This window comes from Apodemus sylvaticus, chromosome 12 (genome assembly GCF_947179515.1).
Source record: "Apodemus sylvaticus chromosome 12, mApoSyl1.1, whole genome shotgun sequence".
In the NCBI taxonomy this organism is placed as follows: domain Eukaryota; kingdom Metazoa; phylum Chordata; class Mammalia; order Rodentia; family Muridae; genus Apodemus; species Apodemus sylvaticus.
Window position 1 is genome coordinate 86,506,085 of NC_067483.1, and position 26,520 is coordinate 86,532,604.

The 26,520-nt window shown below is 46.3% G+C and overlaps 1 protein-coding gene across 3 annotated transcripts in view; it reads right to left on the reverse strand.

Moving 5' to 3' along the window:
- Window positions 1–26,520, reverse strand: part of Smyd3 (SET and MYND domain containing 3) — a 563,480-nt gene that overhangs the window by 114,123 nt on the left and 422,837 nt on the right. For all 3 annotated transcript variants that reach the window (XM_052199949.1, XM_052199951.1, XM_052199950.1), the window contains exon 8: window positions 24,622–24,732. In XM_052199949.1, the coding sequence (XP_052055909.1) occupies window positions 24,622–24,732 (111 nt within the window). The remainder of the gene's footprint in view (window positions 1–24,621; window positions 24,733–26,520) is intronic.

Sequence of the window (26,520 nt, forward strand, 5' to 3'; positions counted from 1 at the left end):
CAAAGATAAAAGCTCTGGCTGTGTTTGGCACCCTGCCCCCACCTCCATTTCCTTGTAACCATCTTATAAACCGAGCAGGCATGACTGTTAACAGGGCTTTCCAGACAGAGGTCTGATGGCGCTCCTTAAACGTCCCCAGAGGGTGAGTGGAGGTGTCCCCACGGCAACAGAAGAGAAAGGCTAGAGAGGGGCAAGTGATCTCACAGGACCTGCTGGGGATTGAGGGGAGATTTGGAAGTACAGACTCAAATGCATCCTCACAACATTTTAGGCCCCAAAGAGAGAGTGTTCACTGAGCCGGGGTCCTGGGCTCCTTACACTAGAACCCTGCATGCTGACAACACCAAATCTTTTTGGCTCCAAACAGTATAGATATAAACTATATTGCTGTACTATAAGGCCCTAAAATGGCATTTGGGGTACACAAGATGATGTGATTCTTTCTTCTCAGCTCAGGGTGCCCAGTGCCAGGGGCACTATGGTGTCACCTAAGGAAACTTGTAAGATCTTACTCTTTGGATTTTTTTTTTAATTTTCTTTTTGGGTCATAATCTTTGTGTGTCCAAATTCTATGGCCCTGGTCATTACCATTTTATTATCCATTTGACATTCCAGATGACTTTGAAAGTAAAAACTTGATGATAGTAAATGTTCATAAACTGGAATGTGGAAGGGTTTCTTTGTTGGAAGTAAACTAATATAAAAACCCTTTTCTCAGTGCAAGAACATGGGTTGGCAGGACACCAAGAGAGCTCTCTATGTGAAGGCTTCCGTTACTTGTCACTGGAATGTTCTGCTTGTCTTTATATGTCAGAGGCTTTGGGTTACTATGGGAGGACACAGCATCTTTCTCTCCACTCTATTGAAAATGCAGATAGACATTCTCACACACATACACTCTCTGCACACACACACACACACACACACACACACACACACACACACACACGAGGTACTTCAGAGTTGCTGAGGGCTCTGACTTTCCCTCAGGAAGACTATATTTGTTCCTTCAGTCCTTGCCTTCTTCAAGAACTTAGAGCAGTTGATGTGTGTGCAGATTGCCTGCAAGATCTCCTAAGAACTCGGACCCAGGTCACCTTGGCAATCAAGGTGCTCTGATGACATCAGATTCCTTGTGACTCTGGTGTACAATCAGGCCTGGAGACCACCAGGTTTGGAGGGGCTCAGCCTTTGATTTTTTTTTAAAGATATGTTTTTATTATGTGTTGGGGAGGCATTCCAGAGGAGGCAGAAGAGGCACTCTGATCCCCTAGAGTCACAGATGCTAAGAACAGAAGGGCAGTGTGCGTTACCAACCACGGAGTGATCTCTCTACCCCTCAGCCTTTTGCCTCCATCTCTGGGACCATATGCAGCATTTCAGGCAACACCAGTATAGCTTGCTGCAAGTGCTTATGGTTTGGGATTTTTTTTCTTTTGTCCACTTAATTTATAATTGTTCTTCCATGTCCTCTGGCTTTGCACAAATTAGTTTATTTACAACAGATATATAGGGTGATCAATACACATCACCATGATGAATGGTGTGCCCCTCAAATGGTCTCTAGTTCAATACACTGTACGTGAAGGCTAGGCACTGAAACTGCAGGTTCAGATGACAGGTAGTCTTGGCACGAAAGGACTTATAGTCAGGTGGCTATAATGTTACACGCCTCCCATGTGTCCTTTCTAAATCTCATACATGGTAACTGAGTGACAAGCTCTGGGACAAGGGCGGGTGCAGGAACGGGGGCCTTTGCTCCCCAGGATTTGGAGTGATGGCTTAGTAGGGAAGGAGGAAGCATCAGCCTAGAACACAGACACAGAGATGGTGGCTGGTCACCAGGCAACATCCCGAGAAAGCAAAAGCCAGGGAGGGCAGTGAGCAGTTTGATGCCCCTGCCCATTGTGCCTCGGAGTCAGGGAGGGATGGCATCTTCTTCTCTGCTCCCCGATAAGTCTACATTATCTGCTGCTGCCATGTTCTTCATCACAGTTAACAGCTCCGGTCCCCTTAACCTGGAGACCAACTTCAGGATGAGTCACAGGCTTGGAGGCACCGGGCTGGGTTAGCAGTGAACGTGGAGGGGAGGGGAGGGAAGTAAAGGAGGAGAGACAGGGGGAAAAGGTAGCAGGGAGCCAGTGTCAGGGTGAGGAAGAGGGACACGGTAAGATTTTATGTAAAAATCACCTTTTTTGTTTATTTGTGTGTGTAAGTCTATGTGAAATACAGTGAAAGATGGAGAGACCAAAGACACTGGGATCAGTTAGTCTGATGGTACAGTACCCTAGAAGAAAAGGAAGAGGCCAATCTGAGAGCCCAGGAAGGTGCTAACTTGGGAATCCACTATCTGCAGAGAATGGAGAATGTCTGTGGGTGTGGAGAGAGGGGGAGGCTCTAGGACAGCTGCCAAGCACCTAGCTTCAGGGCTCACGGCAAGATCTCTGTAGATCAGAGCACACAGAGGTAGAGCTGTCCCCAGGGGGTGGGCAACATGAATGTGGACCCAGAAGGCAAACCAGAACAGAGAAGATACCAGAGCAGAGAAGACCAATCAGCTGAGGAAAAAATCTCAGTGTTCAAGGGGCAATGAGGAGCAGTGGAGAAGGCTGTGGAACAGAAGGAGGTGCGTTCCTAATAGGAGGGGTCAGGTACAGAATACAAGAGAGGAGCCAGGAGGGAGAGGCTGGGAGGCCACTGCCTGGGGAACAGAGGCTCCGTGGTGACATCAGCACCCAACAGTTTCAGTTGCCGATGAAGATGATGGGAAGTGGGAGAAAACCAGGGTAACCCGGACTAAAGGGAAGTGGGGGCTTCAGGGCAAAGCTGAGTTGGGGGGAAAAGGTTTGTTATCTTGTGGGAAAGTAGTGATCGTGTTCACGCCACAGAGCAGGAGGCGAGAGAGACATCAGGAGACATCAGAGGGACCGGATGGAGGAGTCAGATCCAAGGAGATGCACGGGCCATGAAAAGGGAGGGGAGCACTTAGCAAGGTAACCCCACTTCCTGCAGCAGAAGGGAGAGGGAGAAGATGGGAGCAGAGCCGGCTGCACCCAGAAGTGGCTGCGGTGGGACAGGGAAGGTGCTTGTGTCTAAGGGACCTTATTACTGATCTGCTGACATCAGCGGAGCAAGGGCTCAGAGAGTGGAACAGGAGAAAGGACGGAGGCTACTGTGAAGGAGGCTACTGTGAAGGAGGAGCCAAGTGAGGACATTACAGGACAGCTTGGCAAGGCAGGAGCCCAGCAGAAGGAAGGGCTGGAGCAGCTCCGGTGTCCAACGGCGGCACGCGGGGATTTTCATCACTTGCCCAGGTTCCAGGTGCCAGAGCAGTGGGAACATACTGATGACGTCATCCACCGCCGAGCAAGCGGAGGCAGGGGGCTGCAGAAAAGCAGAGCTCCGTTGTGAGCAGAAAGGAACGTGAGGCTGGGCAGAAGAGAAGACGCCAAACATGGAGAGATGAGATTTTTGTTTTTTTCTTCCACAGAAGCAAATGACCTTCCCTTTCTCCAGCAATGATTTGCCTTATAAAAACAGACTGTGACTGCCTGCCGACCGGCTAACCTTGGAAGAACCATGATGCTACCACAACGAAGCCGCAGAGTTTGCTAATGAGGATGGTCTAAGTTTATACAACTGTCCAATAGTCACTTTGAGAGCATGCGGCTTGGCTCATCTGCAGCCTGTGCAAACTCACTGGCTCACCACCTACAGAGAAACCTCAGACTGCTGACAGAAACCAGCCCAAGGTGCTTCCCAGCAGGAACAAGACTAGAGGACCCGGTTCACGGGGCTCCTGGAAGGGTCCAGCCTGAGCCATGGCTCACATGCAGTGCTCGGGTGAGTGAGCAGTACAATTCCAGAGGAGACATGGCGGCTGAGAGAAAGACCCCGATGGCACTAAGATAAACAATCCTACAGCAATGCTGAGAGAGACTCGGGCGAAACACCGCTTTTTAGAATAAGGAAGAAGTGCTTAAGTCAAGTGGGAGGGGGCTGGGAGCACAGAGCGCTCAAGGACGGGATTGGAAACATTTATGGAAACCTACTACTTAACAAGCTATTAAAAAGTAAGATTCCCTTTAGAAGAAGGTTGAACGGAGGTACCCTGAACAGATGGCCAATCTTTCCCCAGATGACAGAGGTCATTAAGTGAACATCTCAGTACCAGGCCTGGGGCACTTCCCTATGAGTTATTGGTTAGTGACACCCAGGAACCCCTCTGACAGCACTGACTGCTGACAATGTTCCTGGTACTGCCATAAAGAGTCAGCAAGACCCTACTGCTGACGACACAACACACGTCAGCTGCAGAACATAGACAAATCAAACTGGAACTGGGTTGGGAAGCGCCTTTGTACAAGCTGGCTTTCCTAGTGCTAGAAGGTGCTATATAGGCCACTGGGAGAGAAAGGTGTTCAGTGGACGTTCCCAATGGCGGACCTGTATACTATAATACCAACATTCAGGCAAGATGTGCCCAGAGGTGCTATAGTGGCGTGACTTACAGGGGTCACCAAATGCTTTCTAATGGGATCTGAGACCTGCTCCACAGGAGGGGATTTATACATTATACTGTAAACCTGAGTAAAAGTCTATGACTCATAACGTCATAGGACCCAAGAAAGGGGTCTATTGTCATTTTTTGCTACATGGACATGTTGTCAAACTCCGGTCTAAATATTTGTATTTATACCCATAGATTGGTCCTACTCTCAACCTTGGTCGAAGAAGGTTTTTCTGTGTGTGTCCTGGGTAGCAGTCCAGGCAGAAGTGCCGAGCATTAGCGACTGCTGGGTACTCAGCAGTAAATGGAGCATCTATATCAGCCCCTACCCAGGGTTAGAGACTACCGTGGACGGTGAGGCGGAAGGATGTAAGAGCCAGAGCACAGGAGAAGTGCCGTGAAATCTGTCTTCTGGACGTGACGTGGCCATTACACTCACAAACTCAGGGCATTTATGGTTCTGTATGGAAGACCAGCAGAAGATGATCAAACCTGTCAGCATTCCAAACTGGATAGGGAGGAGTTCATGAGGCCACACCCCTAGCTGAGGAGCTACTGGGAACTGATACCCGCTGGGGGAAAGAGAGCCATTTTCTTTTTCTGGGCCTCTGAGGGGTTGTTCTTTCTTGGGATGGCCCCATGTCACTGCATATGCAGGTAGTTCTAAGGAGACTCAATATATTATTTTTAAAAAGGAGGAAGAGGAGGAGAGACTATGGGGGGGATAGATATGCTAGGGGTGGGGATCGCGGAAATGAGAAGGAAGAACTGGATTATGGGATTGCTAAGAAATAAATAAAAATTATTTTTAATAAGAAAGAAGATTAAATAGACTTATAACCTAGAGCACATGAGAAAACACCAACACCATGGAAAGCAACTTAGGTTGTAGTTTTCCTCCTAACAGAAGCTGTTCTTAAGCAAAAAATCAAACAAAACAAAACAATAAACAGTAGAATATGTTATTTTTTAAAAGTTCACAGCATTAATTCTAAATGAACCATAGTCTGAGACATTGAAGGGACTGTGTGGATACAGTCATGAAATTACCACAACTCCTCTCAAAGAACTGAGAGGAAATGACAGCAGCAGCCCGGAGTGTTGGTAAGTGCAGTTTGTCACATGGAAGCTTTGAGGCACATACCTTATTGTCTACCACTGATACATAACCAATAAAGTGTAGTTTCCTAGAAAACACTACCAGCAAGGCCAGTCTGAACCCGGTGTGTCAGGTGTCTTCAATAAATAATCCCGAGGCACAATTATCTGATTCAACAAAGTGTTACAGAGTTCTTCGCGGCGTGCCATGAGATGCTGCTAATACATGCACACATTTCTGCTTGGTTGAACCATCTCTTGTATTTCAGGACTGACAAATGTCAACATTGGATCGATCCCTGGTTAGAACCATGTTCTGTAGTCTGCACAAGCGGCTAAGTTTCAAAGAGCTGGCTAGCTGCGCGTCAAATCATGCTAGTAACTTGACAACGTTTATTGAGATTTATTGTGGTCATTATTATAAATGTTTTATCTCTTTTAGTCATCTCAGTAAAGTTAAAAGCCAGTTCACTCCTCGACTTACAGATGACAGGCGTGTGCGGTTGAGATAGGAAGTAACTTAAGCTCGTGTAGCTGCAAAGAGGTGGAGATGGATTTAAGTCCCACGTGTAGGATTCCAGAGCCTATGTGCACTTTGCTAAGCCCATGTGCATCTTACTAAGCCAATATGCTTCCAGATTCTGCCTACTTGAGGACTGGCAGGAGGGAAAAGGCCTATATATTCCTCCTTTGCAGCTTCTTGGGACAGACTAGGACCCTGATAGAAGTCAGATGAGGCGGCCTTCAGTTCAGGAAAGTAATCACCTCTCACGACCAGGGAAACCCAACAGGAGAATGATCTGCTCAAAGGTGAAGTGCTGAGGCCTCCATTAAAGGTTCTGTGGGAGCCTGCCCCTTGCTCCACCCGGATGCTGTGGGGGAACATCCTGACACAGGGCGGGCCTCCACAGTCCCCTCCTTTTCTAGGTCTATGAGCATCTCTGAAATACATCTCCTTTGTCAACTCTAAAACTGTTCAGCTCTCAGCTGGGCATGACAGCCCATGCCTATCATCTCAGCACTTGGGAGGCAGAGGCAGAAGGACCAGGAAAAGTTCAAGGTTAGTCTCAACAATGTTGACAATGAAGTTAACCTGGGCTAATGGGACTCTACCTCAAAACACCAAAAACAAACACGGAAATCAACAAAACTATACAAACCTTCATCAGGTAATGTCTATGATCTTCAATAGTTTAAAAAACTCACATGTCTGTGCATTCCACTGACCCCGGTCTGTTACTACAGCTTGGCTTCCCAAGGTAACGTGCACCTTCTGGGAAGAATAACTCCAGGACATAAGCTGCTTGGAGGAAGGACTCTATCAAAACGGGATTGGAAAAAAATGGCTCTGCCTTTCCAGCTGGTGTCTTATAAGTCAGGGTGTGAGTCTTGGTATGAGTAAGTGGGACAGGCCATGTTCAGCTGTTACACTGGAGGATGAAGGATCAGAATATCCCTTCCTGACAGCTTACCATTTAAACTACTATGCACAAAAGCCACCATAAAGCTTCCAGTAATAGCGATGCTTGGAACATAGAGCATTCTAATAACGATACTGATGCATTCATTCTTGTGTGAGATCCAAATTTATTAAATACCACACTGGATATCAAGGGCACACCAGAGGACTGGGCTGATGAGGTTATTCTGGCATGGTCAACAGGTAAACGGGTAGGTATTAAATACAAGTGATCTTGAATGCTTGTGCTAAATGAATAACTTGTAATCTAAAGGAATGGTCTTGAGGCAAGCAGTGCTCACAGTGTGGCGAGGCTGAAGCTGAAGGCGGAGGCACAGGAAAGAGCCAGGCAGGCAGAAGACGAAGCTTCCGGAAGGGCCTGTTTTGAGTTTCAGGCCATGAGAGCCAAGTATAAAGTCCGCAGGACAGGCAAGAGCCCAGCATGTTACAGCCACAAGCCTGGGCTAAGGCTGAAAGTACACAGATGCAGGGCCACATAGGGACCTGCTGCCCTTCCGAGGCCCGGGCTTCTTATGACTGAGAGCTGCGGAACAAGTCCTTAAAAGAAGACAGCCTGGAGTTTCCATGTAAAACCCAAGCCTGGAAGGGCACAGTGGAAGCAGGCTTTTAAAAAGCCTCCACAGTCTAAGCAAGAAAGGGCGCTGCTGGAGAAAATCCTCAAGAAATCGCAGCTTTGACTGCAGGAGGCAGAGGACACCAAGAAGCAAAGATGGCCTGTCAGCAGCTGGGGCTGCTTCATTTAACATCCTCTTTGCATCTGCACAGGAAAGGCTGGTTTCCAGCTCTCGCATTAATCAAGCCTGCTGCCTTCGTGTAGCTGCTATGAAGTCTTTCTTCTCCGGGTTCTCAACAACAAAGGCCTGCACATCTTCCACTCCCCAGTCATTAACCCTTCCCTCTACATGAACAGCCAGTCATCCATCTATGGCTTGATTTGACTACAGTAAGCCAAAGCTCAATAGATAATTTGGAGGAATGACTCCACACCTATTTTTAATGATGGGTGGTGAGACTGTAGATTTGGAGAGTGTTGTGTGTGGATAGTCCTGGTGCTGTTTGTGTTTTGATGCTAATTCCACTTTCCGAGGGTGTGCAGACACAGGTACACAGGTAACTTCTGGTGAACCTTCTCCCTACTTTAACTTGTAAATTAAAGGCTAGAGCTGGTGATTGGGCTGTGGAAGGGAAGGCGGAGCTGAAAAGCTTGGGGGAGAAGGAGGGGAGAGAGAGAGAGAGAGAGAGAGAGAGAGAGAGAGAGAGAGAGAGAGAGAGAGAGGAAGACGATCCAGATTCCGCATGGCCTTCAATAGCCACAGGTAGCTATGAATATCTTATAACAGATGGATAATTACAGGACAATTTGTCTTATCTAGGTGGGCAAGTGGCTCTGAGTAAACTATGTGGCCGTCTTGCAAATTGAGAATTTATTGATATATAAATCTGGCTGATGAATTATAAGCTTCTAGAGTTTTGATTCTACTGGGTTGTACTGGGATGTAGGACTGCTGACCACAGGGGGTAGATGGCTGGGAATGTGAGCAGAATCCACAACAAGAGACCGGGATTGGTCACTGCAGTGAGCCTGCCGGAGCAGAGAACAGCTGGGGATAGCATGAGATGGTGCCACTTTTTAAATATTTCCCACAACAGGGGAGTGTGTGCTGAGATGAAAAAGAACAGAATTTATGGAACTTTCAATGAGATCTCGAAGTCAGCCATCTAAAGACTGAAGAATAAAGCACAGCCTGGCAGCACCCCTGGCTTCCGGCTTCCATTCGGTTGCACATCTGCTCTGCGGCAGAACGAGGGGGTTGGTTACTTTTTCATGACATGCATGTTATTTTGTGAGACACTGTATTGCACCAGTAAATAGGGATCTACCTTCTGTTAACATAAAATGTTTAAATTAATAAAAAAATCTACACGATGCATCTCACAGTGCAGCGTCCTTAATTGAAAGGCGGGATGGCAGCAGTAGTAATTTTCCTGGGTGAAAATTATTGGGGTGCGCTCATGGCAGCATGAATAGCTTAGTCAATAAAGGGACTTCCACGGGCGGGCTGTTACAGAGTCCATCTCACTTTCTAGAGAAGGTGGGTGGTGCTCCTTCATTCCTTAATATGGCGGGGTTGAAAGTGGTGTAGAAATTGAAACAGATAACCAGTAATTGCCCTAAATAGACAGTTAGTGACTTCTCCTGCTTAACCTGTCTGCTCCTCCATCTTCAAAGTCTACAAAGTAATTATAAGCAATCCCTGAGCTTTGCCATTCTTATTAAAAGCCCTTCTGCCCACTGCTGAAGGACTCTAGGTAACCAGTTGATGAGAACTGAGGAACTTCCATATGGAATTTGCTTTATATGCAGCAAGCTGCCACTGGGCAGAAAACTGCCCCTCCTTCAACTGCAGACAAGATGTTGTCCAGAAAGGAGAAAGGGATTCAGGGAAATCGATTGCTGAGTATTGCCAAGACAAGGTAAGCAGCCTTTCCTAATTCCTGCTTCACTACAGGTCTGACAGATATACTAGGCCAGAAGGATGCAGATGGATGCTCCAAAGTTATAAGGACAATTTTGGGGGCCTGTCTAGGCAACCGCTGTTACTTCTATAGTTGTGGAAGCTGCTTACTTGTAGTTCCTGCACACTCAGGTGATATTTATTCCTTCTCAAGTCTCTGATGGGGCTGAAGACTAGGTAGTTCTAGCCTCACAATTACATTTAAATTGTTTAGGATTTAAGAAAATGTTTTATGTCTAAGAAAATATTTTTTAGGGTGGTAATGCAAGTTAGGATAGAAATTTATTTAGGTGCAGAACTCCGAATCAAGTTAAGATAGATAATCAAATACTTTCTCCTAAGTTGCCAAATATATATGAACTGGACACTGTGAATATAAATCTTACCTAATAGTTTTCATAGCTGTTATTATTGCATAGGTTATTATTGTACAAAAAAAGAGCCTTTAAGTGGACTAAAAAGGAGAACTGTAGAGATAATATACTGTGTGTTGTATGTCAATTAAAAAACCCATGGCCTATAGGAAAGGTTAAAATAAAAAGTGGGACATCTGGTAGGCAGAAAGAATTCTGGGATAGAGTGATGGGGGAGGGGGGCTAGGGGGAAGATGTGAGGAGGACAGACACACGGTACCTGAGCAGAGGTAACCTGCCATGTGGCAGAATGTAGATTAGTATAAATGGCTTACTTAAAATTATTAGCTAGTCAGGGACCAAGCCTAGCTATCTGGCCCAGGTATTTGTACATATATTTTGAGTCCGAGTCATTATAGTAGAAGCTTGGGGCAGGAGGAAAACAGCTCGTAACATTATTATCAAACCCACAGCATTATGGCAAGCTACATCTTCCAAGCTGTAGCACAGATTTCCTTCGTAGCCGTGGTGGTAGTGGTGGTGGTGGTGGGGTGATATTTGATATAACATCAGAAGTAGGTTCTGGCTCTAAGATGGAGCATTGTTCTAATAAAAGTTGACAGAAGCATCTTGCTGAAGGCATGAACCCACACAAGCTCAAGGTCTGAACTCCCAGGCGCTCTGTCAGTGTGTCACTTTCTCCTATTCGTACATTTTTCCCCGTCCTGTTGGTTCTATTACTCTCCAGAACCTTGACTAACACAATTTGGTACCAGAAAATGGACTCTCGCTGGCTGTGACCTATCTGACTATGCTGCTTTGGGAAGGATTGTGGAATTAACAAAGCCTTTGAGTGCTCAAAGCTCAGTGGCCTGTTCTATGGGAACTGGAAAGCCGAGCATGCCGAAGGCAAGTCTGTGAGCCGCAGTCCTTCACTGCCTCTGCTCCAGGTGCCTGCCTCCAGGTGCCTGCCTCCAGGTGCCTGCCTCCAGGTGCCTCTGCTCCAGGTGCTTCTGCTCCAGGTGCCTCTGCTCCAGGTGCCTCTGCTCTAGGTGCCTGCCTCCAGGTGCTTCTGCTCCAGGTGCCTCTGCTCTAGGTGCCTGCCTCCAGGTGCCTGCCTCCAGGTGCCTCTGCTCCAGGTGCCTGCCTCCAGGTGCTTCTGCTCCAGGTGCCTCTGCTCCAGGTGCCTCTGCTCCAGGTGCCTGCCTCCAGGTGCCTGCCTCCAGGTGCCTCTGCTCCAGGTACCTCTGCCCCAGGTGCCTGCCTCCAGGTGCTTCTGCTCCAGGTACCTCTGCCCCAGGTGCCTGCCTCCAGGTGCTTCTGCTCCAGGTGCCTCTGCTCCAGGTGCCTCTGCTCCAGGTGCCTCTGCTCCAGGTGCCTGCCTCCAGGTGCCTCTGCTCCAGGTGCCTCTGCTCCAGGTGCCTCTGCTCCAGGTGCCTCTGCCCCAGGTGCCTGCCTCCAGGTGCTTCTGCTCCAGGTGCCTCTGCTCTAGGTGCCTGCCTCCAGGTGCCTGCCTCCAGGTGCCTCTGCTCCAGGTGCCTGCCTCCGGGTGCTTCTGCTCCAGGTGCCTCTGCCCCAGGTGCCTGCCTCCAGGTGCTTCTGCTCCAGGTGCCTCTGCTCCAGGTGCCTCTGCTCCAGGTGCCTCTGCTCCAGGTGCCTCTGCTCCAGGTGCCTCTGCTCCAGGTGCCTGCCTCCAGGTGCTTCTGCTCCAGGTGCCTCTGCTCCAGGTGCTTCTGCTCCAGGTGCCTCTGCTTCCAGGTGCCTGCCTCTATCTAGTTTCCGCCCCAATTTCCCTCAGTGACAAAAGATGAGATGCGCCATTTTCTTCCTTAGCTCCTGTTCGTCATTGTGTTTATCACAGCAACAGAGAGAGCAGACTAATGCAGGTACATGGGACTGACTCTGTAGGAATGTGGGCACAGTCCTGCAGCACTGACCCTCCCTGTCAACTGTGGCTTGCTTTAAAGGGGGCTTTAGGTGAAGAGCTCTCCTTGTAGGTTTTTAAGAGCATATCAGGATGCATATAAAATTCTTGTTGACTGTGTTGTCATTGAAGCAACAAATAAAGTCAAATGATCTAAACAAGAAAAACTAATTTTATACAATAATGTTTTTGGCATAATGTCTGATTTTATCCCCCTCTCCAAAATGTCCAAGGAGTTATCCAGCAAGACCAACAGATTGTGAAACTTGGAACAGGGAAACTTGGGGGGAATTCAGAGGTCAAATGGTTGGGAAAGGCTTTTCTTAGAAGACATCCACAGAAGAAATGGTAGCTTATTTTAAAATCAAAGTCTAGACCACTATGTGCCGTCTCTGTCTACTTTCAGGAAGCCAGGAAGCTGAGGTGGTCCCTGAGTAGGACTTCTGGTGAGCCCGCACAGTCCCAGTTCCTAAATCTATCCTCACACTGCTCCTCTGACTGTGGCAGCTTTCTCTGACCTTTCCGAAGCTAGAAAGTCACCTTTCCTGTAGAAAGTCCTACATAGCTACAGGAGGAAGCTTGTGGAGAACGCTGCCCTGGGTCTTTTGTAGAGCTCAAACACAATGAGAAGCTATTAGAGAAGTTAGTACTTACCACTTGTACAATGATTTTAATTGACCTTCCTAAATGAAGCTGCCTTGAAAAGAAGATATTCAGTTATAGGATGTGAAATTTGGGCAATTCTCATCTTCTGTAGAGGCTGCTACACACTGGGGCTCCTCTTCCATGTCAAACGCAGCCTAGTCATTTAGAAATAATTAGTGCACTTTTGTTTCAGTTGTAGAAAGCATAATTTATTAATTGGCTGCTATTTTATGTGTTCCAGATTAAAGGGCACAATAAATTAAGAAATTAGCATTAAGAAGGTATTGAGAAAAATGCCTAGATTAACTAAATTCTGAGAAGAACAAGATGCCTACAAGTTAAGGATGAGATAAGTATTTATTGCCTAGAGCTAGTTAATGACAAGTTTGGGGACAACTGTTCAAGAGCCTTTAGCTGCGGATTTCCAGTTCTAGCAATATAGATAGGCTGAAGTAATTCCAGATCCCTAATTTACACTTTAAACAAGAGTCAGAGAAAGCTTCATTATTAATTATTACAGTCCCTGGGATCTGCCATGCAGACTGTCAGTAAAGGTGCAAAGCACACAGAAAACAGGCTGGCACCAGCCATGGAGACCAGGCAGCCTCCTCACCAAAGGGGGTACAGCTGTACAGACACATGTTCTCAGTGTGATGGGTGAGTGTCCTAACCCATACAGAAGCACCCAGAGGCAGCCTCAGAAGCAGGTGAGTATTTGAAACATATCATCCGCCAAATTCCTGGCTGGTGGTCAGACCAGGCTGGCATTCTGTTTACAGACAACTGCCATCACGGATATGTAAGGTGCATTCTCAGAAGCCTTTCTCGAAACAATGCCATGAGAATCATCGTTTGACCAATTTCTTCCTCAACCTCTCACCTTTGACCTGACACCCAAGTGCACCCCTGCACTTGATTGGGAGTTCTGTGGCATGGTGCGATGGCTGGGCCAGCTCATTTCTTCCCTCTCTACTGTGGATGTTCTGAACTGTTAGATCCCTCCTAACTGATCTGTTAGATCCCTCCTTACTGATCTGTTAGATCCCCCAACTGATCTGTTAGATCCCCCAACTGATCTGTTAGATCCCCCTAACTGATCTGTTAGATCCCCCAACTGATCTGTTAGATTCCCCCCTAACTGATCTGTTAGATTCCCCCCTAACTGATCTGTTAGATCCCCCAACTAATCTGTTAGATCCCCCTAACTGATCTGTTAGATTCCCCCCTAACTGATCTGTTAGATCCCTCCTAACTCTTGCAGCCGTTTCCATCAAACTGACCCTAATACAACTTACTCTGTCTTCTCTGCTTATGAATCTAAGCAAACAGCATGCTCTGTGCCTGGGATCATTAGTGTGTAGCAAAAAAGCCTCTCTGGCCATCATGTCAACAGATTTGGATAGAAAATGGAGGATGGACTGTGGATGCTGTTTGCCATATAGGTGGAGCCTTAGAGCCATTTTTCAGTCAGGGGTCCGGAAGGTGGGACACACACCTGGTAAGACACATCTGAATTACACAGTGGCACTATAGAACCTTCTAGGGTCTAGTGAATGTGTGATCACTGAAGGAAGACCCCCAGACTCAGATAGTATGTAAAGACAAAGAATGCTCATTCTGTAGAAACAGCCAACATGTGCGGGTCAACCACTCTTCAAAAACAGCAACCCAGGGCAAAGGCATGCAGGCCTTCTGACAGGGAACAGGGAACTCTCTAGAAGGATTCAGTAATTCCTAATGTGATTGGTAGGGGCCAAAGCGGTGATATTTGTATAAATTTGATTGGCCACTATGTTAGTTGTTCTATATTTATAGTGGGTTAGGTAATCTAAAATTTCATTAGTGGATGCTGGGGAAGTCACAGGGGTCAGCTTCTGAAATGGAGACAAATGGGGTTCATGCTGGTTCTTTCAAATGGACCAGCTTTCCCCAGCTCCATCCTTCGGAAATGGTAAGATCTCCACAGGAACTACTCTACCTAGTAAGCATCGAACTCCAAGGAGCTAGAAAACTTACTCTCTTGCCTTGGCCCATATGCCAACAGAGACACTAGTGGATGGCTGTGCTGGCGGAAGTACAAAGACTAATGCACTAAGACTTGAAGGGCATTGGTGAGTCTGGCAGACTGAAAGGGTCAGAGTTCAAGTTCCCTGTGCCTAGGTAAGGGAGGAGACACACTACACAAAAGAAAAGTAACTTTGAACCATTCTATTTCTGCAAAGAGTAAGACAATGAAGGGGATCAGAGCACACCCGCCCACCTCTGAAATCTGAGATGTTCTTCTCACTGTCACTAGAGGGGCCACCTATAGGCTCTGGGGTCCTCTGCTGCCCAATGCTGCTGTGCAGTGAGCCGCTTGCTCTCCCACTCCCTGGGTGATGCTCCAGCTGTGATCACTGAATATTTGTGTTTTCAGGAGCTGTAGAGATGACACACTGAGTAATGTGCTTGCCATGGAAACATGAGAACATGCATGGAGATGCCTGAAACTCAAGTGAAAACAAACTCAATAGAGAGTGTCCGTAATCCCAACGCTCACATGGCCAGGGCCCAGACAGACACAGGAGGTTCCCAAGAAGCTTGGCAGAGAACCAGTGATCTTGCGTCACATAAGGTAGAAGGTAAAGGCTGACATTCAAGGTAATCCTCTGACCTCCATGCATGTGCCATGGCACATGCTTTGTGTATCCCCACACTCACACGTACACAGACATAAACATTTTAAAAGGAGGAGCAAGAGGAGGAGGAAGAGGAGGAAGAGGAAGAGGACAGAAAGATAGAGTCTCATAGTCTGTTTCAGGCTTCGGGCCAACAGAATGTGGTGTCTCCTTCCTGCACTATAATGAATAAGGAATAAACAGTAGGAAGGCTTGTCTCCTGATGCCTTACAACTTCTGTTTTATTCAGAGCAAAAGGCTCCATGTGCGGCCTCATCCGGCAAGGAAACCCGTTTTCTCCCTCCGTTTTTCTGTATTTTAGGACAGGATCTCATGTGGCCCAGGCTGGCTGTGAGCTCAGCATGCAGTGAGGTTGGCCCTGAATTTCAGCTCCTCCTGCTTCCACCTCTCAAATGGTGTGATGGCAAGGTGCTCTCACCATAGCTGTTCCGCCTCCTGAATGGTGTGATCGCAGGGTGCTCTCACCACAGCTGGCTAAGAAAAGTGATCCTCACACAGAAAACCCTGAAAAAAGTGTAGGTCTCAGATGTAGGAGAACTAGGTAAAAGTCCAAGTATAGGTGGTACCTACCTGTTTCTTTCAGAGCCACACACATCTGCCTCCCACCTTGCCCTTAGTGGGAGCTATGCCTGGAACTGTAGGGGAACCAGGGTGGAGTTGGCAGTGGTGGAAGGCAGTGATATATCATCAAAGCCCAGGGCAGCCAGATCCAGTTTGCTTCTCAGAAGTATGAGCGAGGCAGGAGGGGAACGTGAGAAGGACACTATGGATGAAGAGTATCACGTACCCTGACACAGGGGCCTCTGGATCACACAGATGGCAAATGGAAGGGAAGAGGAGATTACTAATGACTGAAACGGGAAGGCTTTGAAAGCTGCCAAGAAGCCCAAGGCAAGCAATTCAGATTCTCATCATCAAATATCAGGAAGCAGGGATGCTGTAGTTCTCGGAACTTCCAAATAGATCATTTTAGGATGCTATCAGCCACCACTTCTGAGCATCTTCCATCTCCTAAGATGCACATACACATTATCTAATTGAAAGCAAAACAGCTTGGCCAAGGATCGGTAAGTCTCCTATTACAGGGGAGAGGGGACTGTGAGAAGAAAGCCTACCAAGTAGCCGGCCTGCAGCAGGCCCGGGAGCCAGAGTCCTCTCCAGTGCAGTGCTCACTTTCCACTATTACATCTCACTGCCTGTTACCCTCCATGCCTCCCACTTCTCCCTGATCTACCCCTGTACTATTCCTGTGTTATCCTGGGGCTTCAAAAAGAGAGATTGAGGGTCTGCTGGGATGACTTGTCAGGTAAAAGCATTTGTGCAGCAAGCCTGCGGACCTGATATCTGGCACCCATACTAAGGTGGAAGGGGCCAGTCAGCTCCTAAAAGATGTCTTCTGATCTCCACGTGCACACCATGGAATGAATGCAACCCCTTTTCCCCCACACTATACACATGCAACGAATAGAATTTTAAAATGAGTTACAACAAATCATATGTTGATTCAATAAACACTACCAGAACAGCAGGATATCCATATTAAAAAAATGAAACCTTGTGCCACATAATGACATGAGTATAAACCCTCAAGATATAAATTTTGAATAGAAAACACAAGTTAAAAAGAACTTTGTTCTCTTGGATTGGACAAAGATATCGTACACAGCATATCAAGGCCTCAGCTACACAAGGAGAATTCTCATAGGGCAGGCTGAAATCAAAGACTCAACAGGCTGAAAGGACAAAGCCCAGGTGGAGAGAAACAAATTGCATGACGTGTATTTGCTAAACAGAATAAAAGACTCTAATCATTCAGAAAGAAAACAGCAGACTTTTTCCAAATAGGGAAAAGATTTGAACAAAAGAGATATGCATGTGAATCACACTCATGGGTATACTGTATATTGACAGAACAATCATTAGTTATTAATGAGTACAAATCAAGTACAAATTCAGATGACAACCCATAATATCATGCACAAGGACAACTGAGACTAAAGAACAGGGCTGACAAGAGTGAGTCACACCTGGAGTTGTGAGTCACGATTGGTGGGCATTCAAATGTGTCTGTCACTCAGCAAAACAACCGAGCAAGATCAAGCTCCACATGCATTTGCCATATTACTAGCAATCCCAATCCAGAATAGTGATCGGCATGAAATGAAAAGTACATTCATCCCCTGCAGTCTGGGTGGAAACCTTCCTAAGTTAGTATTTCCCATTACAGACGCATTATGGGGGTTCTCTCAAAAACTAAGGAATAATTACGTGAGGATCTGTGGATTCTAATGCTTCTCCAAAGGAAAGATTGGGACACCACAGCGATGTAATTCTGTCCTGTGCTCACTGAAACAAAACTTTTCTTCTCACTTGTTGGTTTTAGTTAATGTTTCATTACAAGCTGCAGGAATTAGACAAGATGTGGCATATAAGGAACTCAGTCAAGTACCTCGCAAGTGTTGCCAAAACTTCAGCAGCTGCTCTAATTGATCATGTTCTCTGAAGAAGATGTACTTGATGATTCTTACACATAGCTGTGGGCAGTGCACTGGGCTAAGCACAGAGCTCCATTCAGAGAAAAACTATTCTCTGCAGCACGTCATTGTTGAACCACGGACTGAGGGCTTCGTGTTAAGGTATTGTCTAAGTCTGGGTTTGTATTCCTGCACAAACATCATGACCAAGAAGCAAGTTGGGGAGGAAAGGGTTGATTTAGCTTACACTTCCACATTGCTGTTCATCATCAAAGGAAGTCAGAACAAGAAGTCACACATGGGTAGAAACTTGGAGGCAGAAGTGGATGCAGAAGCCATGGAGGAATGCTGCTTACTGGATTGCTCCCCCTGGCTTGCTCAGCTTACATTCTAACAGAACCTAGGACTACCAGCCCAGGGATGGCACCACCCACAATGATCCTTCACATCCTTGATCACTAACTGAGAAAATGCCTTACAGCCAGATCTCATGGAGACATTTCCTCAAGAGAGGCTCTCCTTTCTCTGTGATAACTCCACCTTGTGTCAAGTTGACACACAAAACCAGCCAGTACAGGTATGGTGTAACAGTTCTTGTCCAGTGGTCCAGAGAATTCAGAGTTTTAATATCCTTGGAGTAGACCAAAAGTCAGTAGATATTTGCAGAAACTTGAAGGTTATAAGGTGGAATTTGTGTTACCATGGATTGTGGAGTAACACTCTTCTTAAATGTAAGGCAGACTCTAGGACCCAGCTGAGCCACAAGAAGACCTCTATGGGTCTGCTTAAAGAAACACATTGTAGCATCAAACACTGTGGTGGTACAGGGACAGCATATTCTATGACAAACACAAAGGTTACTTTAATGACTTCCGGGAAAGAGATGGCCCATGGTACTTGCTTAGAGGTCACCTAGTGCTTTGTGACAGCTCTGGGTGCAGGAGTCTGGGTTATGAAGTCAAAAACACCTGTCCTTGTTAACATGGTGTTAACGTGAACACGAGCCATCCCTGCAACCACTCTAAAGATGCCCATAACTCTGCTTATTTAAAAAAGCAAGAAGAGGCCAATGAGATAGTTCAGTAGGTCAAGGCATGTGTTACTGAGGACCCAAGTTCGATTCCCTGAGCCCACATGATGGAAGAAAGAAAATTGATTTCCTTCCACAAGTTATCCTTGGAAAATGTGAGTGAGTGAGTGAGTGAGTGTGTGTGTGTATGTGTGTGTGTGTGTGTGTTTGTGTGTGTGTGTGTTGTGCATTCTTCTCTCTTCAGCTAAATCTCTCCTGTCTTCCTGAAGATAACATACCTTGCCTATGACGAAAATGTTAGAAACAGGAAACATATTCTGCTTAGATTGTTAAAACTTGGAATGTAAAACAATTCAGAACTGTTTGCTTCACCATCCTGCCACAATGCAGTTCTGTTCATAATTAACTTAGCAAAATAGGGGAAGGCAACAGGAAAAGAAAAGAAAAGAGAAGAAGAAAAACATCTTGGTTTACTAATGGCTTTTAAGTAATTACTCATATGTCAAGTGGACTCCAGTTATCAGATAATATTCTTGGATAGAGACCAAGCATGGTATGGCTGCTTCCTCCTCCTCCTCCTCCTCCTCCTCCTCTTCCTATTCTTCTTCCCTTCTCCTCCTCCCCCCTCCTCCCCCTCCTCTGCTGCCCAGGTGCACCAGTTAGGAGGCACAGCCATGGACGCCCAGCGCCTTCAGAAAGTGAGGCTGGCCATCCTGCATGGCACCACCACACTCTCAGCACGGTACAGACCTTGGGCAAGTGGAGTGCAAACTGCTGCAGGGCCAAACTTTGGTGCCAACTAGAAGAACCCTAATGTTATCAGCCATGCAAGTACCCTTTGACTTTTCAAAATGCACACAATTCACCTAAGTAAACGTGAAAAGCTTAAGGCCTTAGTTGTAAGAAACAACACTCGGGAAGGATGGCCTGAAGCATTTTGCACACTGGTTTTTGTCTGAGGAAGAAGAAAATTTTATTCTTGCAGTGGAACAAACCATTAGAGAGATGCACCTCAAAATCACACCGTTGCTTGCATCCTTGTTTTTTTTTTAAGATACAATTTTAAATTATGTCAATCACACTGAAGAATAATATAGTGCTTTAGTGGCCGTGGGGTCTGACAAGAATTCTGCCTCCGTTTGAGAACTGTGACTCAGCCAAGGGACAGATGTGTGCTCAATCCTGTGGCTTCTGCGAGTTCTGAAACTGCTGTTAGCTGTGTGTATGGAGAAGTCCAGAGTGAATCTGTGATTTATCGAGGCCGTTATAAAAGAGATCATCGGGCATACGTTCTGGGGACGAGCCTGTCTTATCTTTTTGTCTCATCTCATTTATCTCCCAAGTAAATATGAAAAGCATGTCTGTTTTGTGGCACACTCAGACAGTCCCACATTTGTGTAAATATGTGCTTGTATGTGTACACACACATGTATGAGAACACAATTTCAGAGTGTTTTGGGGGTAGATAATGGAAGTTGTTTTGTGCAAAAGAAAGAAAGAAAGAAAACATCTGGCTCTTGGGGCCATGACCTTGGAAAACACAAAATACTGAGCTGCGGAGTTGAAAGTTTATCTTGAGCACTAACCCTGAGCAAAGCAAAGAGGACAGAACAGGGGTGCACAGGAAAACATTCTCTGAAACAGGACGCGGTGTGACTAAGAAAGAGCTGGAGAACAGTCAGGGCTTACTCCATGATCTGTTAGGAAACAAGAGCTATGAGTAGACTGACACATATGGCAGCTCACTAGTATTTTAATAAACTATACTTTGGGGTGTGTGTATGTGTGTATGGTGCTTGTGGTATGTATGTATGTGGTGTGTGTGGTGTCCATGTGTGTGTGGTGTGCCTATGTGTATGTAGTCTGTGATGTATATGTGTGTGGTTTGTGTGTATGTGGTACATATATATGTGTGTGTGTGGTATGTATATGTGTATTGGGGTGTGTGTGTATGGCATGTGTGTATGCATGCAGTGTCTTGTATAGTATGTGATGGTGGGGTGTGTGTATGTGTATTGGTGTGTGTGTGTGTATGTGGTATATATGTGTGTGTGGTGTGTATATGTGTATTGGAGTATGTGTGTATAGCATGTGTATATGCAGGCAGCATCTATATGTAATATGTGTTGGTGGTGTGTGTGTGTGTGTGTGCATAAGCAGGTACACATGCCTGTGTGTGTACATGAGGAAGCCAGATACTGGATACCTTCCTCCCTTGCTCTCTGCTTTACCCTCTTGAGACCAAGCTCCTCACTGAACTTGAAGCTTGCTACTGTTTAGCTAGACTGGACTGTCCAGCAAGATCCTAGGATCCTCCCATCTCGACCCCCAACTCTGGGGTTACAGGTATTCATGGCTGTTTCCAGCTTTTATGTGGGTGTTGGAGATGCAAACTCAGGCTCCTCATGCCTGCACAGCAAGCTGTCTTACCCCGAGCAATCTCCTCAGCAACTAGCTGTGGTGATTTAATAGAAGAATTAAATACAGTTGTCTGTAGGGAAGAAAAAGTGACATGACCAGTAAACACAGATCTTTTTCTTCTTCTTTTTCCGGTCAGGAGGTAATAAAACACGTGGCAGTGAGGGAAGCTTGTTATGTGCCTATCACAAACTTATGGAAATGATCCATCCCATTTGGTCTGTTCTGCTTGTGCTGTCTTAGATTCTGACCTGAGGTAAGACATGAGAGATCCCTAGACATTTCAAAGTCTTTTAAGGTGGTCAGTTTTATTTCTTCCAGATATTAAGCTGCTGTTGATTTAAAAGGGAAAATTCACGTGTGTATATTGTGCATGCTGGAAGTGGGGCTCCTGCCTTCCTGAAACAGGAAACCAGCAAACTCCAGCAATAGGCAGATGTGTGTTACCAGCTAGATACTGCGTGATTAGGAGAGCTGGGACAACGAGCTTCCCAGGTTCCAAGAAAAACGCGTATCTAGGATTGAAGCACACAATCAACGTTGACTGCCCTGGGATTTTGAATTTACAGCCTTTGGGGAATGTGCTAAGTAGTGAATTTACCTGTGGATATTTTCCCCCCTGGGCAAACTAACACTATGGAGTCTTGGGCATGAATATCACTAAGCAGAACAAAATTCTCAGATAAATGGGAAATTGAGAATATAACAGGTTGCTGCGTGTAAGTACATACCCTATTTGCCTCCACATGGAAACACATCATACAAACATGGAACCATGGGGCTAGATGAGGCCGTTAAGCCATGTAGCCCGTGTCCCTTATAATACAGACAGAATAATCTCAGAGAGAGAAAACAGCCACATGACCATTCAGTGCGCCACACACAGAGTGGACTAAAATCCAGCAGCTCAAGCGCATGCTCTCTGGATTCCACTCTTTGGCCTTCCTCTAAAACGGCACTCATGACAAGTCATGTTTGTTACATGCCAACTTGACTGGCCACAAGAGAACCAACATTAACATTTATCTATGGACTGAGTAAAGGGGAGTTCTCTCCCGTGTGAGTGGACCTCGTCCAGTCAGCTGAAGGCCTGCACAGAATAAGGAGGCTGGCTTTCCCTCAGCTAAGAGGGAATAATCTCCACTGCTTTAACGAGGATTGGTTACTCGCATCCTCAGCTTCAGACCTAAATATGATCTCTTGGTCTTGAGCCTATAAACTTTTGGTCTGGAATTCACGACAGTTGGCTCTCTTGGATCTCCAGCAGGGTGTCGGATCTCCGGATTTGATAATAATAAGTATATTGTGTTCCTACACATACAATGACAGATTACCTAAAGACAAGTATATCCCACTCTGAAGTGACATATGACAATTGCTTTTAACAATGGCCTGTAAGTCCTCATCCCTATGAAGGCCCGCATCACTCCCTAACCTCTATAGCTCTTTTTACCCTCTATCTTGAGCTTAAACACACCAAGCTGGTAATGGGGACTGTAGCCATCTTGAGAATGTGAGGACAAAAGCCGCATGCTATGAACTGTGACAGAAGAAGAAATGACCTGGGGACTGTCTTAGTTCCTGTCCATTTCTGTGAAAATGGCCACAATCAAGGCAATGTATAAAAGGAAGCATTTGGTTGGGAACTTGAGGACAGTGCAGAAGGTTAGTCCGTGAACGGCATAGTGGAGAACAGGATGGGAGGCAGGCATGGCACTGGGGCAGGAGATAAGAGAACTATAGGCGGAGAGCAAGACCCTGGGCCTGGTGTGAAACCTTAAAGCCTACTTACTAAAACACAGCTCGTCCAGCAAGGCCACGCCTCTTGATCCTTCCCAAACAGTTCCACTAACTGGGGACCAAATATTCAAACATATGAGCCTATGGGAGCATTCTCATTCAAGTCACCACAAGAACTTAGTCTGGTGGCGCAGGCCTATAAGCACAGCTACTCAGGAAGCTGAGGCAGGAGGACCATGCTTTTTTAACTTTGTGAGCCCCTGTGTTACAATAAAAATTAAAACGAATTGATAAGCATTAAAAATTGCCAAGAATTTATATAACACTAAAGTAGACTGAGTCCTGCTGCTATCTCTCTGCAGCAGATCCAACTTTTCCTACTTAATTCTTCTTTCTTTTTCTTTGAGACAGGGTGTGATGATTCATATATGATTGGCTCAGGGAGCGACCCTATTAAGAGGAGTGGCCTTGTTGAAGTAGGTGTGTCACCGTGGGTGTGGGCTTAAGACCCTCACCCTAGTTGCCTGGAAGTCAGTCTTCTACTAGCAGCCTTCAGATGAAGATGTAGATTCTCAGCTCCTCCTGCACCATATCTGCCTGGATGCTGCCATGTTTCTGCCTTGATGACAATGGACTGAACCTCTGAGACTGTAAGCCAGCCCCAATTAAATGTTGTCTTTTATAGAATTTGCATTGGTCATGGTATCTGTTCACAGCAGTAAAACCCTAACTAAGACACATGGTATAGCCCTGAATGATTTGGAACACCCTCCAGAGACGAGGCTGGCCTTGAACTCAGAGATCCACCTGCCGCCTGAGTGCTGGGATTAAAAGTGTGTGCCACCATGGATTCTGGGGTTAAAGGCATGTGCCACCATTCCCAGTTCTTAAAATTCCTTTTCATGTGAAACCACTTATGTCTGCTGTTTCCAGCATTCAAAGGGGCTCATGCTTCTTTCTCAAGAACAATCACCTCTCCACAGACAGTGATGAGACAACCACAGGTGGCCCCAGCACGGTGCATGCACAACCTGCTTGAGCCAGCAGTCCTGAATGGGAGAGCTACATCTGTCTCTTCTTCCTTTATATCATCCCAGAGGAACAGGTCTGAGCCTGTCTTGAGTTTGGCTTCCCAATTTATTTATAAGAATTGACATAAAATGAGATAATGACCATAAAAGACATCTAACAACGTAAACACCCACAGAAGTATGATTACGGCATATAACCTGATTGCGTGCAAACCAAAGCAGATAGGTTCAAAGCGAGGACAGTCCATGAGTAACTGGAGAGCCGTTCATTATCTTTATGGCATTTGCTTTGGCTCTTCTTCCCTCCTCGGAGAGCGAGAGTCATGAGGTGAGTGAGGCCCCATCTGATAAGAGAGCCTTATGGAATGAATTTTTAAAAACTAAGAAGACAAAATACTACTTGGTATATTTACTGCTCGGCGGTAACTGTTATCAATCGTAACATAATTCAGACTTCTTACGTATGCTCTCAACAACCCTCTGGCCTTTTCATATCCTTTTAATTACATGTTTAATGCCATGTGTTTAATGTCTCTATTCCCATGATCTCCGAAGCCCCAGAGATCTTAAGTCTCACCTTGTCAGGAAATGAAGAATGCAGTATGCACCCTGTTCCACTGACCTGTGCACCCTGGAGCCATGGGAGCACAGCCGAGCTCCCGGTGCTCCCCAGGCCTTTCAGACACCACCACGGAATGCTTCAATGTGCTCTCACTCCACCTACCTTGTCCTGCGTTTGGCATCGGACACAGTCACACTCGAAGCAGTACTGGTCTCTCAGCTGCTTCCGGCGTTCCTCGCTGGTCATCAGCATGTCCAGGTAGCAGATGGTGAGCTGTGGGAACCGAGGGAAAGGCATGCATGGCTGGTGAACTCATCTGCTTCTCCTGTTATCATCACTGCTAATCCTTAGAGTAAGACACCAACGGGCGGAAGAGAAAGGAGCGCCTCCAGCCTCCCGCCCTAGTGATTGTATCGGTTATTGTAATGGTTATTCGTGTCTGGCTCACCGTTAAGACACAGACATTACATGCCTAATTTAAAGAATCAGGTTTATAACCTCGACACACTTTTGTACTTTATCTTTGAGTTTTGTTTTTCTTTCATCAAATGGTATCACTAAGGTTTGGCCATAAATTCCATGAGCCTTGATATCAGCTCAGAGAAGCCAATTTGATTCTGTTTTGGGTCCCTGGTCTTCAGGTAACACCATGGGCATAAACATGTTTCCACTGATGGAATCCCTAACACACAAGAGTCAAATTCACAGCATCAGTTCTCTTTTCCCTTCCTCTTCTCCTGCAGAGCCTCCCTGGTTAAGAGAGGGTGGGCATGAGCTCTAGCTCATGCTGTCTAGACTGAACCCTTTGTGTCTCCCCTGACTCTGACATCCCAAACCAGCAGGAAGTTCTGCTGTAGTCATATTAACAATACATCCAGAACTGACCACTTTTTATCTTTCCCACTGCTACATCCCAACCTGGCCAACCACCATCTCAGGATGGTCTCCCCATCCCGCCCCTGGCCCTTCACTCCTAGAAGGAATCTCTGCATTCTACAATCTAGCCTTCACCACAATTGGAGTCAGACAGGGTTTCTTCAGTTTGAAATACTGCAATAGCACCCCCTTTTGTCTGAGGAGAGCAACCTGGGTGTGGCCTCTGGACTGAGTAGGCTCCATGTTGAATTGGAGGAAGGAAATACAAAGTCCTTAATTAGAAACTTGTTTACTATATGGTAGTGTGTGTGTGTGTGTGTGTGTGTGTGTGTGTGTGTGTGTGTATGTGTGTGTGTATGTGTGTATGTGTTTCTAATGATAAAACATTGTTATGTGTACTGTTTTTAAATATTCATTTTTCAAATTTGGTAAAAATATTAGTCTGTGATGACCCAAGTAAAATATGGGTCTTTCGTCACTGGGGACAGAGAAACAAGAGCTTTCCGGTCTGCACCCACTGCTTTGGCGCATGCCCCTGAGCATTCCCTTTCCCCTTTCCCGTGGCTCTTGGCTGTCCCTTCACATTCTCGCTTCAGGCCTGAGCTCTCCCAGATCCATGAAGGTGGCCTCCCTGGTCCTCTTCCATTTCAATCAAATCCCATTTTCTCAAAGAGGCCTAACCTGCGGCCTGGCCAATTTAAAATAATAACTGGTTCCCGCCACACCCAACAGTCTTCCCTTCCCCCTTGTCTGCCTTTGCTTTACTCTGGCAATGGATACCAGCTTGTACTGTACTGTACTGTATACATGACTTATTTATCTGTTTTCAAATGCAGAATGCCATTATGAAGAGGGGTGGGGGTGGGGGTGCAAAGGAGATGGGATATTGTAGGGAGGGGTAGGGTTATCTATTGAAAGAGTTGACAAAACACCCCAGAGCAAACACTCCATGTGGTTTTCCTTAACTGAAAACAAATCATCCCGTGTCTACTAAACATGATTATACTTGTCTGAAGTCAAGGTAGGGCAGGGAAGGCCTCTGACAGAAAATGACTTGAAGTCTGGCCAGCCAGTGGGTCAGTCCCACACTGTCACCAGGGTGACAGAATACAGGACCTGAGCTGACTCCCCAGCTCATCACAGGGTATCATGTTAGAAATCTGTGGGTGCCTCTTCCACAGGAGA